Source organism: Rhinichthys klamathensis, unplaced genomic scaffold (assembly GCF_029890125.1).
Source record: "Rhinichthys klamathensis goyatoka isolate OS25496 unplaced genomic scaffold, OSU_Roscu_1.1 h1tg000191l_1, whole genome shotgun sequence".
In the NCBI taxonomy this organism is placed as follows: domain Eukaryota; kingdom Metazoa; phylum Chordata; class Actinopteri; order Cypriniformes; family Leuciscidae; genus Rhinichthys; species Rhinichthys klamathensis.
In genome coordinates this window covers 376,649-391,853 of record NW_026606717.1, presented here as the reverse complement: position 1 = coordinate 391,853, position 15,205 = coordinate 376,649, and the positions used below count along the sequence as shown (strand labels likewise).

The following is a 15,205-nucleotide window of genomic DNA, read 5'->3' as shown; positions in this document are numbered from 1 at the left end:
CCCCGCCATTATACAAAAACAAGCACTAACGTACCACGACATTATTATGAGGTAAAACTAACAACAAACATCAGTATACTTACTGGTAGTTGCACGCACACAATTCTAGGAACTTATAATAAGTACAGCAACACTATTATATTTTCTATATCAATCAATATAGACTACACAGTCTTTCAACATCAGCGCTCTTTCAAACTTTCCCGAAACTGAATGAAACTGAAAGCTGTCTTCTTCCGCGGACCGCAGAGCGCAGTGCCGCTCCTGATTGGCTGATTCCCAAGCAGCCAGTTTTATCTACCTGAAGAAGTCATTCTTCGTCACAGAATTGGAATCAAGCAGAATACGGGTGTTTCTAAACCAAACTAAACGTCATCGCACATCTGGTTAAAAACTAAGCTCAGAATCGATTCTGGAATTCTCAGAATCGATCCAGAATCGTTGGAGAGAGAATCGCGATGCATCGATGGATCGATTTTTTCTCCCACCCCTAATATATATAGACATACATACGATAAAAAGGTTATGCTTACAGCTACATTAATCTCTGCCAACCAGGGAAATGCACTCCGTTTATTATTGTCATAGTTTTGATGAATTCCACACAATTCAACACTGGTGCTCTCATCTGTGTGGAAGCAGGTACATAAGAACAATCATTCATTACATGATAAGAACTAGAGGTTCCTTAAGTCAATGCTTAAACTTTAAAGCATTAGTTCTCTATTCTGTCAACATTCATTAACCTCCATGTAGTTCCAAACCTGTATGACTAAGTAGAAATTTTAAAGAAAATCCCATTGTCCATTCCACATATCCAAACTAATGCATTCTCTCACAATCAAATACACGAGAATTAATGACAATTTCCGTCCATGGCGTCAAACCTGCTATGACACATCTAAAGGCACCATATTTGAATTGAACAGAAGCAGGGAGGAAATATATATCTATAAATCTCTAAATAAATTATATAAATATGTATATCTATATTAAATATAAATTATAGCTACAGTACCAATCATGCTGTCAAACATCTCCTGCACCTGGTCCAAGTCTGGAACCATAAAGAAATATTGTTCTTGGTCCCTCTGTGACACCAAGCCATTCATGTCATCTTTATGTACATCGTTTCCAATTCCAAATACATAAAGATCTGGAAAGAGAGGACACATTCGTATCAATATGAAATCAATAATAAAGTCTTCTAAATCAATATGTGCAGTTTTTGCTGTCCCTGATGATAATGCTTGTAAATGAAAGACAAATTTGAAAAATACAACTAGTCCTAAATTTTTGACTTCATAATAATGATTAATAAAATTCATTGCTTACCAAGTTTCTTCTCTCGCTTTGGATCATTTTTGATGATGAGATGTTTGATCTTGTTCACTTTAGGTATAGGATTCCCCCCCATGTTTGCATGACCTATGAAGTAGGAGATCAATTTTGATAAATTACAGTGAATATTTGCTTCAAAGTTGATCTCTAATTTATGGCAAAATGCCTGTTGGTTTTTCAAGTTTTATGGGGACTTTACATAGACATAATGATTTTTATACTCTACAAACTGTATATTCCATCCCTTAACCCCTAACCCTAAACAACCCTCACAGAAAACTTTTTTACATTTTCAAAACATTTTTACATTTTCAAAGAACACAATTTAGTGTGATTTATAGATTGTTTTTGTTTTTTTTGCTCATGGGCACCAAAAGACATTATGTACATACATGTGTGTTGTTTGAATAGTAAAGGCAAATTATGAATGGAATAGATGCAAATACCATCAGTGAACACAATGATGATGTGTTGGGTCTCAAGGAAGGTCGTTGAATTCGTGTTCTCCTCTATTGTCATGCTCTCATAAATGTTTGTATAGAGTTTGGCGATATTGGTACCTGTGCGATCACCTTTATGTCACAAAAACACCAAAAACAATTATTACAATCAGCAAGTTAATGAGAAACTTTTTAGAAAAAGTTTCTCATTAACTAAATAATTCTAAAAGCAAGTGACTACATTAAATCTAAAAACTGAAAGATTTTAAAATTAAAATGAATCTAAATTCTAAAATGAATTGGGATTTTGTATAAAAAGAATATATGATTTGTTTAATTTTTACTCTACATTGGATAGCAATGAACAAACATCCTTAAGTTAGTCTAGACTGTAATATATATATATATATATATATATATATATATATATATATATATATATATATATATATATATATATATATACACACAAGTCTACCCAAATTTATTCAGACACCTTGTTATCCTCACTTACATAAATTAACTGTTACAAGTTGCTGTACTCCTAAATGTACTATTTTGGCATGGCACATTTTTCTGTAATTATCATCTCTAAATCTGACTATCAATATATACAATAAGATTCATGTATGTAATGTATGACAATAAAACCTGTACTTACCTTCAAAACTAAAATTTTCCAGATCTTTAAAAACCTTCTCAATCTTATCTTCATCTTTAATAGTTTTATAGTCCCTCATAGAGATTATCCGGTAAACGTCCGTAGCAAACATCAGGATCTCATAGTTTGGTGAGACCTCGTAATAACTGATCTTTTGGGAAAGAGCAATAAGAATTCAGAGTTGGATGCAACATCTGTCGGTTATCCAATCAAAATGCTGGATTTAAATGTGATTATGTTGGCATTAATGATAGCATGAACAAATACCAAGATGTTAATGATAGCATGAACACATAAAGAGTTCAAGTCCACATGAAACGACATATGCATTTTGCTTCCATAATGTGAAACAGGTTTTTCATTAAGATCGAATTCAGTCTTCGACTTGATTTCATCCTCCGGTTATTGCTTGGATTGTGAACCGTGACTGTACCAGTGCTGAATGCAATTATACTGTGGATTGTAGGGGACTACTCCCCTCTTGAAATACATCAAAGGCCAAAGTATAGGCCTACTTCGTTGTTGTTTTTTTACGCTTACGCTAGCGTGTGCGTACAGTCGAAAGTGTAGCCTTTCAAAATATAGTCCATTTAATAGTGTGCGTGAATGCAGGTGGTCGACACATGCGGTCTTAAAAGATTTATCATTCATCAAGTGACAGCGCTTTCCCCCCGCGCTTTCCCCCCCATCCCCCCCCCCAGAAGTTATGATCACGACCGTCTGTTGTTGTTGTTGTTGCAATTTCTGTGATTTTGTTTTCTACTGTGAAACAACGCCCGGGCCAGTGTTGACATGTTGTGGAACAACTGATTAGTGCAAAACAAATACAATGCGCATGTGCAACCTAGCATACAAAGTCAACAAAAATCAGTTGGTGACAAAATTTGCATCACGTGCACTGTACGTGGACCCTCGCCTATGCTTAAAAAACTAAGTATACTTTAGGCTTAAAGTGATAGTTCACCCAAAAATGAAAATTCTGTCTTTATTTACTCACCCTCATGTCATTTCAAACCCGTTCATCTTCGGAACACAAATGAAGATCTTTTTGATGAAATCTGAGAGCTTTCTGTCCCTAGACAGGCAACGCAACTACGACTTTGACGCTTCAAAAAGTTCGTAAAGAGATCGTAAAACTAATCCATATGAATTGAGCAGTTTGGTCCAAATTTTCTGAAGAGACAAGATCACTTTATGTGATGAACATATTGAATTTAGGCTTTTATTTACATATAAACAATTAACATTGATCAGTTAACATAAACAGAAGCTTAACCCTACTTTCTTGACATATGAGAATTAATCTCATTGGTTCTCTTTCATCATCTCGTGTTCGAGATCCACCTATGGGAAGGGCATCCGTACCTGACCTCTGCAGAAGCATCCAATTGCACCAAGTCTGGCTAGACAGACAGAAGCGCCCAGCCAATGACAGGTAAGGCCCCACCCCCTACCTGAGGGCATATAACGCCTGCAAGCGCTGCTATTCTCCAGCTGACATTCGCTTCTTGCGATCTCTGCACGTACACAGTTCGATTGGATTACACTGTTCACTTGCGTGTCTTCAGGAGGACATATCGACTGATCAGCCTCCGCCAGACGTGACAGTCGTTTTTCAACCTATCAGCTGTGTTCTGCATCTGGAGCCGCCCGTGCTCTCGCCGTTCTCACCACCTCCTCCTTTGACGGCTCCCCCAGTGTGCCGAGCTCGGCCTTTCTGACACGGATGGGGGACACGGTGACGACGACGCGCTACCGGGGGACTCCCGGGGCGCCACCTCACTTATTTAGGCTGACCAGCCCAATCCTGTTTTCCCCGAAGAGGACATCTTTGCGGGCAACCTCACGCTCGTCGACGAACCGGCCGGTTCCGGCGATGAGGATGACACGGCCCTTCTTGGGGTCTCAGAGGACGAGGAGGCCATCCCGCCCTCTGGCGTTCCCCAGGCCATCGCCCACGTGGCCTTGCCTCAGTCAATCCTCCTGGAGGTTTGTGAGCGAGCGGCTGCTCGCCTCAACATTGAGTAGCCGGCTCCACAGAGCGCCACTGACGAGGAGAGGGACATTTACGACGGGAAAGTTCTCCTTCCAGCGTGCGCGAAGCACATGAGGCACAACTGGAGCGACCCGCTCGACTTCAAACACGGTCTCACGGGCCTTGAGGTTAAGGATATGGCGGCCCTTGGCATGGGTGACCCCCCCGCTATCGAGCCTTCCATCGCCAGGCACCTTAACCCCGCCCAGGGAGGGCTGCTCGCTCACCCTAAACCGGTCTTGCCCAACAAGATGGAGCGTTTTTCTGCCTCAGTTCACCAGGCCGCATACAAGTCTTCAGCCTTGGCTGTCAGGGCCCTGAACGTCTCTTCCCTCCTTTTGATTCGATTTTGGACGAATTAGGGCAACAGCTGGAAAAAGGAACACCTTTTTTGCCTTTGTGGAAGGAGATCCTCACGGTGAACGACCTCGTCGTCCGTAACGCTCGGCAGGCCGTCCAAGCCTGCGGGGCACTCTATGGCGCTGTCTGTTGTGGGAGAGCGCGCGCTCTGGCTTAACTTGTCGGGCCTCCCTGACAGTGAGAAGAGGCGCATCGCGGGCGCGTCGGTGGGCTCTCTTCGGCCCCGCTGTCGCATTAATGCAACACGTTCAGGGGGTCTGTCGTGAGGCAAAGTTCAAAAGCAGTGTCACCACAGTGCATACACTCTGTTCCCCTCATTCAGTTATTAAAGGCTTCGGCCCCAGTGTTTCCCCAACACAAAACACACACAAAACAAAAAAAAACACATTAAAACAAACTAATCAAATGAATTCGTTACGGAGAGAGGATCTCTCTCTGCAGAGAGAATTAATCTCCCTGCAGAGAGAGAAAATCTCTCTGAACCCCTGCATGTCGCCCCTAGTTTGTCCACAAGGGGGCGCCACTGCATCACAAATGAGCCAGCTGGGCAAACACACCGCCGCCCCGGCTCGGGTGGGAACACTCGTGAGTCACGAATGGGCTTGGCAAACTGTTTCGGCTCCCGAGTAGGTGTTGCGTACAATAATGCAGGGCTACAGACTGCAGTTTGTAATGAAACCTCCGCATTTCAACGGCGATCTCTCTTCACACACGGAAGAGAGCGCCTCAACACATTCTGAAAGAGGAAATATCCGGGTGGTCAGGTGGTCCCCCCCAATCTGATGAATCAGGGATTTTATTCTCGTTATTTTCTGGTCCCAAAGAAGGACGGCTCTCTCTGCCCAATCTTGGACCTTCGTGTGTTGAACAAACATTTGAGGAAATACAATTTCAGAATGTTAACTCATGGCTCGCTCGCCCGCGCCATAAAACATGACTGGTTCACATCGATCGATCTGAAAGATGCTTTCTTCCATATAAGCATTTATCCACCACACAGGAAGTTTCTTCGTTTCGCCTACCAGGGCACATGTTACGAATTCACAGTTCTGCCGTTTGGACTCGCCCTAAGTCCTCTGTGTTTTTGTCTGTGTGCAGAGGCGGGCTTAGCACCCATGAGAATGTCAGGTCTGAGGATTCTGACATACATAGACGATTGGCTCATAATAGCCGAATCAAAGTAGAAAGTGTTGCAGGACACCTGCCGGGTTCAGATCACATCTCTCGGGTTCAGGGTTAATGTGAGCAATAGCAATTTTATACCCAGTCAGAATGTCATTTTCCTGGGCTTGGAGTTGAACTCAGTCGCCATGCGAGCGCGTCTCTCGCGTCTCTCGATCTTCTATCGAGGGGAAACCCAATCTACGGGGATTGGTGTCTTCACCCGCAGATAGTAGATATGTTATGGATGAGATTCGGACAGGCAACCGTAGAGCTATACGCCTTGCGCGAAAACTACCATTGTCTTATGTTCTTCTCGCTAAAGGACGTGGACGCGCCCCTCGGGGTGGATGCACTGGCCCACCTATGGCCCAGAGTGCTGCTGTATGCTTTTCCTCCCCTGAGCCTGATAGTTCCCACACTGCCCAGGGTGAGAGAGCAGGGCCTGTCTCTCATTCTGATAGCACCCAGGTAGCCCAAAGCACCGTGGCTGGCGGAGATAATCCCTCTGTTGTATGCCGAACCGTGGCACCTCCCCCCTCGCATGGACCTATTGTCCCAAGCGAACAGGGAGATTTATCACCCACACCCAGACAGGGTGGCTCTCTGGGCCTGGCCCGTGAGAGGACGAACCTAAGCGCACTGGGGCTTTTGCCGCGTGTGATTGCTACTATACAGAATGCCAGGCCCGTTTCTACACGGTCCTTATATGGCTGTAAGTGGCAAGTGTTCGAAGGGTGGTGCGATGGGCGTGGTCTCACATCTTATCAGTGTTCAGTTCCTGATATTTTGTGTTTCCTTCAAGACCTCATGGAAAAAGGGAGGTCTTTTTCCACTATTAAGGTCTACCTGGCTGCGATTTTGGCTTGTCATGTGGGTTTTGAGGGCTCAACAGTCGGGCAGCATGCTCTAATCCGCAGATTTATGAAGGGTGCCCGTCGCTCTTTGCCAGTCGTCAGGAGAACTGTTCCTGAGTGGGACCTCTCCATGGTGCTGGAGGCTTTGTCTCAATATCCTTTTGAGCCTCTGGGAAGTATTTCCCTAAAGCTGCTGTCCTTTAAGACAGCTTTGCTCTTGGCTTTGGCATCAGCCAAACGTGTCAGTGAGCTACATGCACTCTCGGTTCATCCCTCGTGCACTAAATTCTCTCTTAGTGTAGATAAGGTTTCCCTTCAGCCTAATCCGGCCTTCATGCCTAAATGCTTCCCTGCGTTCACTTCGGAGGTGTTGGAGCGGTTCGCTTTTCACCCTCCTCCTTTTTCCTCCCCGGAGGATCAGAGGCTAAATGCTCTGTGTCCCGTCCGTGCTTTAGGCATATATGACCAGGACCAGCGCTTTCAGGAGGAGCGACCAGCTCTTTATTTCATGGGCGCTCCCTCATAGAGGGAATCCCATATCTAAGCAACGCCTCTCACATTGGCTTGTGAATGCTATAGCTTTGGCATATGAATCAAAGGGAGTGCAGCCCCCAGGGGACATTAGAGTTCATTCCACGAGGGGCTTAGCCGCCTCTTGGGCTTTGTTTAGGGGAGTGTCACTGCAGGACACCTGCTCCGCTGTCAGTTGGGCTTCTCCTCATACGTTTGTACGTTACTACCGGCTGGATGTCACCAGTACCTCAGTAGCACATTCGGTTTTAGGGGTGGGGTCTTCTTAGCCCTTCCCTGCAACCCCGTTGGAAGTTCAAATAAGGAGTGAATGGCCCGGCTGGCCATGCACATTCCTGTCACCAAGCACTTCTGGGTGTATATATGCACATTCGTGTTGCTGGGATTATTATCATGTGTGTGCCACTTACATGTTTCATGTCCTGCATGTGCACAGCAGTTATGTGTGTGCGTCTGGATTGCAGGTTCATGATTATGGGACATGTCAGGCACCGCCTCCCTGGGGCGACCGTCCTTTCTGGCTTTCAGAACCTCACTGTGAGTGTATTGGGCAATCGGGGAGCTGTCCATGTCTCTCCCATAGGTGGATCTCGAACATGAGATGATGAAAGAGAACAATAGGTTACTAACCCCGGTTCTCTGAAACATCGAGTGGAGAGATCCACCAGCTTTGCCCCGCTTGCCGCACGAGAAGCGAATATACTTACTGGAGTATAGCAGTGCTTGCAGGGGTTATATGCCCTCAGGTAGGGGGCGGGGCCTTACCTGGCATTGGCTGCGCGCTTCTGTCTGTCTAGCCAGACTTGGTGCAATTGGATGCTTCTGCAGAGGTCAGGTACGGATGCCCTTCCCATAGGTGGATCTCTCCACTCGATGTTTCAGAGAACCGGGGTTACGATAGTAACCTATTGTTTTTGTGTGTTAAGTGAACATGCTTGAGTTTCCGTTTACCGCAACTGATGTGTGAATTGATGAATGTTTATATGAGAATAAAAGCCTAAATTCAATCTGTTCATCATATAAACCGATGAAAAAAAGTATGCATATTTGGTGTGCTGTTCGAGAAGAGGGCTTCGAGCTCTGTTTTTTGGCCCGAACTCAGAGTACTCCCCCCAAAAATTGCAAACCAACACGGGACAGCAGCCAGGAACATTACTGTCAACCTCCAAAAATTCCGGAGCACAGGGCTGATAGTGCGCAGTTAGGAGGGGTTAGTCGGTGGACCAGGAGGGTTCTCGCAACAAACAAAAACATCGGACAAAAACATCACTGCTGCGGCAGTGGAGAAAATTAGATATAGAATCTGAGCTCCTCAGGAGCAGAACGGACATCACTGCTGCGGCAGTGGAGAAAACTAGCCAGAAAAGCTGAGTTCCTGAAGGAGCGGAGGAGATAACATTGCTGCGGCAGTGAAAGCAAGTTGGCTGGAGACATAGAGCTCCTGTTGGAGCGGGTGGGAAGACATTGCTCCAGCAGTGAAGTAGAAATATTTTCACTATTTTAGTGGATTGGTGGTGTTAATTGAGGCGTATATGGTGATCCTATAAGTTTGAGTGTGTGAGAATAAGCAGGAGCTGAAGAATTGATTAGATTGATTATAGCTCTTAAAAGCCTCTGACGTCCAGCGACTGAGTGTTTGAATCTGATGCTGCTGGGAGAAGCCTTTTTGAGCAGCTGTGGTTGCTGCACCTATGCCGAACGAACGACCGGAAAAGTGTTCGGCTGGGATGTCGGCTTGAATCAAATGGATTTGAGGTGTTTTTGGAACCAGAAACTGTGATGGAGCAATTGGAGTCAGATGGGAATTTAGCCTGTGAGCTTCTAAAATGTAAGTAGACTAAAAGGGATTAGTACGGCTGAATTGGTGACGAGGAGCAGTGTTGCGATGAAAAGTGAATATTGGGATTTAGACTGAAAGAGAGATGAAGAGGAGAGGAGCCGGGGCTGCGATTGCCAACAGAGGCAGCCTCATGCTAGCGTCTGCAACAGGAGCTGGAGTCAACGAAAAGGAGAGATTTGGTGGTAGCAGGAGGGAAAAGTAAAGACTGGGAGGCTGGGGGTGAAGCCAACGGGCATACCGAAGAACAGCGCAATGACTGGAGGAGCTGCGGTAATGCTGAGTGGAGGACATGACATCCAAGTTAATGCCCAGAAATTCAATTGACGTGACTGGACCCTGAGTTTATCCTGGGTTAAGGGATTCCATGAAAACACACTGTTTGTATGATACATTTATTTTTAGAAATTCTTAATTTTCTTTTTCTTTATTTTCCTTCCTTTGTCTTAATTTTTAGTTAAAATTGTAAAGAGTGAACTTTAAAGATGTCTTATCCTGAAACCTCCTTGTGGACAGCAGTATGTCCTTCAGAGAAAATACAGTAGTCAGAACACTCTGGGGTAGGTGCTTTTAGCGTTAAATCTAGGAGTAGCGGTCAAAAATGAATAAATAAAGGTATATATAAAATAATAATAAGTATAAATAGTATTATAGTAAATAGTATTAGGTATAATGATAGTATAATGATCATTTAATTTGCGCCGTCTATGGGGGAACGCTGAAACAAACTATTTCAAGTGTGGGGACTGAAAACTAGAAGGATTTGAGCAATGATCTTACGAGGTTGAGCAGACGGGGCGGAAAGTGCGAGCTGGCAGGGACTGAATCTGCGGTGCGGCCCTGGCTTGCTGAGGGCCTGTTGTGAGGAAAGCCTGTTCCTACGCGGGAACAGGGCAGCATTGCCTGAGACGCGAGCTTGGTGCTCAACGAGGCTTATTGTCCATTTCAGAGCCAAATGAAGAAAACTACAAGTATAGGTCTCTGCAGGACAGTAACAGGAGTTACCAGATCAGTGGGCAAGGCCATAAACAGAGGGCCGTTTTCGACCGCGTTGCCTGATTTGCCCAGGTCACAGTGTAGGTAGGGTTTAGGGGTGGGGTCGGGTGAAGGGCATAATTTTCATTGCATGATTTATATACACTCACCAGTTTGAAAACACCCACAAATTTAGAAACGCCCACTTTTGTTCTGCAAAGACCCCATACTCAAAAACTGTCAAAGAACATAGGTGTGTGTGTGTGTGTGTGTGTGTGTGTGTGTGTGTGTGTGTGTGTGTGTGTGTGTGTGTGTGTGTGTGTGTGTGTGTGTGTGTGTGTGTGTGTGTGTGTGTGTGTGTGTGTGGGCCTATAGTATATATAAGTCTCCTCTCATGCTGATTTGTGTTCCGAAGATGAACCGAAGTCTAATGCTGGGTACACACCAAAAGATTTTTTACATCTTATAAGATTTTCAAAATGTGATAGACCACAAACATGAGGACAAAAAATCCTAGATTTAAGCGTTTTGCTCCTATAGTGTGTGGTGTACCATGATGTGACAAAGACAGCACACCACACACGAACAGATTTTCAACCAGAGTCTCGACTGTGAACAAAGGAAATCTCACAAAATCTCGCGAGACTTCAGAATAAGCTTGGCGGACGATATGCAGGAAGAAATTGCGATGATAGTGTTTGGAATGATTTTCACAGAAAAACATTCGTGCTGTTGCCACAAATCAACAAGCTGATCCTCCATCTCTGCTGTCCACATCAATTTAACTTTTTGCAACACCATGACTGCGTTTGTTATGCTTCCGTCTTCCATCATCTCGCTTTCTGATTGTTTTGTTTCAGGTGATAATCTCCAGAGCGTGCGAACGTTTGTCATCGGGGTTCCCCCCACACATCAGGATTTCTGATGTTGAACATGTTGAATATTTACGATTCGCGATCGAGGTGGCTCCGACGTTCTTCCGAGCAGGTTCGGACACTCTTAACACACCTCACACCAAGGGAAAATCTGATAAGATAATCTGTAGAACCATCAAGATAATCGGGACATAGCTCGGATTGTCGGAAGGGGGAAAATCGGCCCAAAATCGGCCCGATTATCTTTTGGTGTGTACCCAGCATTACGGGTTTGGACCGACATGAGTGTGAGTAATCAACAACAGAATTTTTGGGTGAACTAACCCAAGGCTCATATTGGAGGCTTACGGCAAGATTGTGAGGTTAAAAGTTCACTATTGACAGCATCACAATTGTAATGCTTCATTTTTAAAAATTGGTATTTTTACTGCTGAATTTTTACAGAACCTTTAACATTAAAATTAACAGCAACTAAATTACTGCTTTTAGAACGAGTTAAGAAAGCTTCATTACCTTCATCAGTAGCCTAAAAAATAAGTGGTCTTACAACTTTATTACATTAACCTCTGGGGAACATACCTTATCTATAAGCAGTTTAATGGTAGTTTTTGCCTTGTCTAAATTCTTCTCTTCGATGCTGCCAGATCCATCCACAGCAATGTAAATATCAAGTTTTCCACCCTGATCCAAAGTTATTTTCTTCCTCTGCTGATCTGAAGACAGAAGGAACAAGGCATTCGCGTTATGGATTCACATTATTTTCTTTTTCGGAGCACACCAATTATTAATGACGATGAAAAACATGTGCGTTTAAGTATATGATTAAGGCTTTAAACCACAAAATATGTACCTTCTCCTTCATGCTGTTGAGAAACTGCTAGATTTGACTTTAGAGAACTGCTGAATGCTTCTGACACTTCCTCTGGGGTGTCGTATGTGAAATGTGCTGCACAACATTATAGGTGCATTATCCAAAAAAGCCACATTTCAGAGCAAAATCTCTTATTTTTGAGAACACAGGTCCATACAAAGCACATAATTTTGCAACTGCGATTTAGCAATCAGAAGACTCACCGTAGCATTGCGGCTCTGTCCCTGACCACTGGCCACCATCCTGACAGACTCGCTCTTTGGAACCAATCAAGGTCAATTTACTGTCACAGCGGTACGTGACTTTGTTGTCAATGTCAAACACGTGGCCTGTTCGACTGCTACCAGGGGGAACGCCAGGATCAGGACAGTGATCAGCTGTGAGGAAGTAACAAAAAGACTAATTGAAGTGAAGATCTGTGGACCTTTCTGATGAAATTTGATATGATTGTGATGACATCTCTGCTGGAACTGTGTTGAACTCACATGACATCGGATAAGAACGCAACAGAATACACATCACGCATCAGTACAACATTTTTTTAAGCTAAACTGAAGGACTCGTGGATATATGGAGAGATATTATACCAGGAACTAAATTAGCATTTTTATATCCGATTAGTTCATGGAAACTGCTGAAAATAATGGTAATTACTCACAGTCACGTCCACAGATTGGTGTGGTTCCATTCCATTTCCCATTAGACTTGCAAACACGGACCGCCGAGCCACGGAACTTATAATCGGAATGACATGAGTAGGTGGTTGTGTCATTTACATAGTAGTAGTTTTTATATGGGGTCACGTCTCCATTCTCCAAAACATGAGGATTGGGACATGTGACCTCTAGAATAAAAGCATGAATAAACACATGCTGTAGAAGAGATGTTTTGAAACAGCCTCGGATTTTTTTTTTTTATTACAAAAAAATACATAACTCTGCTTCAAAATAGTCCAGCGTTTATTCATGATATAATGACTCGAAATCACGGTGACCATATGGATGAACGTGATTTTACCATGTACAACATGTTCCTGGATTTACATGTTTTGGTGATGCTGGAACAACATTCCTGTCCAAAAATGTCTTACATTTAACCCTATCCCTACCCCTAAAACTAACCATTAATTCTCCCTAAAATCAGAGGGAAATGATAGGTGAATAACACAGATTGTACATGTTGTACATGAACATGTTGTTTATGATTTCAAGATGGCACCGCAGACGGCTGCCTCTGTGTGGGGCTCTCCAGCTATTGTGTTGTTTTTGTTTGTTTGTACTGTGTTTAGTCATTCGTTTCCTATCAGTTTCACTAAAGACGAACTACTGAACATTAGGAAACACACACCAGATAACTTTTCTACAGTTTTTGATTATTCGGACGTCTTGCAGGACATTCTCGTCGGAGGGGCAGCGTTGTTGTTCAAACGCGCGGTCAGACGCAAACGCGGGAAGCGAGCCGGCGCGCTGGTTATACTCCGCGAGCGCGGCCTGCGCACTGCACTCCCCAGTATTCATCTCGCGAATCTCCGATCCCTTCCTAACAAAACGGACGAACTTCTTCTCCTCACCCGCACTAACAAGGCTTTTTTAAACTCTGCTGCTCTGTGCTTCACTGAAACCTGGCTGAGTGAAGCCATACCGGACAACGCAATACATCTGCCGGGCTTCCAGCTGTTCCGAGCGGATCGCATCGTGGAGCTAACGGGGAAAACAAGAGGTGGTGGATTGTGTTTCTACATTAACGAAAGTTGGTGTTCAGATGTAACAACACTGAAGAAGATGTGCTCTCCTAATTTAGAGGCACATTTCATAAACTGTAAACCTTTCTACTCGCCTCGGGAGTTTTCCTCTTTCATTCTCGTGAATGTTTACATCCCTCCAGACGCGTGCGTGAGCGCGGCGCTACAACAGCTGGCTGAACAAATAGCTGAAACAGAACAAAGGTATCCTGACTCTATTTTAATCATTCTTGGGGATTTTAACAAAGCAGCTCTTTCCCGTGAACTACCAAAATACAGACAGCACGTTACATGTCCCACGAGAGACAGTAGGCCTAATATACTGGACCACTGTTACACCACAATAAAAGATGCGTATCACTCCGTTTCACGAGCAGCTTTGGGGCTCTCTGATCACTGTTTGGTTCATCTCATACCGACCTACAGGCAGAAACTGAAATCAGCTAAACCTGTAATAAGGACTGTAAAAAGATGGACTAATGAAGCAGAGCAGAATCTACAGGCCTGCTTTGATTGCACTGATTGGACTGTTTTTGAAGCTGCTACCAACGATCTGGATGAGCTCACAGATACTGTAACATCATATATAAGTTTCTGTGAGGATACATGCATTCCTACCAGGACATTCTTGTCATTTACTAATGATAAACCATGGTTTACTGGGAAACTCAAACACCTTCGTCATGCCAAAGAGGATGCGTACAGAAGTGGGGATAAAATCTTGTATAACCAGGCCAGAAACAGACTGACACAGGAGATCAGAGTTGCTAAAAGAAGCTACTCTGATAAACTGAAAAAACAGTTTTCATCCAACGACCCATCATCAGTCTGGAATGGCCTGAGGAACATCACCAACTACAAGTCACCATCCCCCCGATTTGTGGACAATCAACACCTGGCTGATGATTTAAACTCATTTTATTGCAGGTTTGAAAAGCCCTCATTCACACCACACACCGGCCCTGACCTGCACTTCACACATTCACCATCACCTCCTGCACTCCCATTACTCCCCCCTCCTGCCATCCAACCTGAGCTTAAGGTCTGTGTGGAGGACGTGAGCCGAGTCTTCAAAAAACAGAAGACTAGGAAAGCCTCAGGCCCAGACGGCATCTCATCTGCTTGTTTAAAAGCCTGCGCTAACCAACTGGCCCCGGTCTTCACGCAGATCTTCAATAGATCATTGGAGCAGTGTGAAGTTCCCTGCTGCTTCAAACGCTCCACTATCATTCCTGTCCCCAAAAAAACCAAAATCACTGGACTTAATGACTACAGACCTGTCGCTCTCACTTCTGTGGTCATGAAGTCGTTTGAAAGACTGGTGCTGGCCCACCTGAAGGACATCACTGGACCCCTGCTGGATCCCTTTCAGTTTGCTTACAGAGCAAACAGGTCTGTGGATGATGCAGTCAACATGGGACTGCATTATATCCTGCAACATCTCGACAGACCAGGGACTTATGCAAGGATCCTCTTTGTGGACTTCAGTTCGGCCTTCAATACCATCATGCCTGGTCTTC

At 44.2% G+C, this 15,205-nt stretch overlaps 1 protein-coding gene across 1 annotated transcript in view; it reads right to left on the bottom strand.

Annotated features, from left to right (window-relative positions):
- The window catches only part of LOC130095288 (complement factor B-like), a 28,700-nt gene that overhangs the window by 11,532 nt on the left and 1,963 nt on the right, over positions 1-15,205 (bottom strand). The window contains exons 3-11 of the mRNA XM_056261980.1: positions 12,603-12,788; positions 12,148-12,321; positions 11,924-12,019; positions 11,653-11,786; positions 2,443-2,593; positions 1,788-1,913; positions 1,336-1,428; positions 1,019-1,156; positions 534-628 (exon numbers count right to left, since the gene is read on the bottom strand). Of these exons, the coding sequence (XP_056117955.1) occupies positions 534-628; positions 1,019-1,156; positions 1,336-1,428; positions 1,788-1,913; positions 2,443-2,593; positions 11,653-11,786; positions 11,924-12,019; positions 12,148-12,321; positions 12,603-12,788 (1,193 nt within the window). The remainder of the gene's footprint in view (positions 1-533; positions 629-1,018; positions 1,157-1,335; positions 1,429-1,787; positions 1,914-2,442; positions 2,594-11,652; positions 11,787-11,923; positions 12,020-12,147; positions 12,322-12,602; positions 12,789-15,205) is intronic.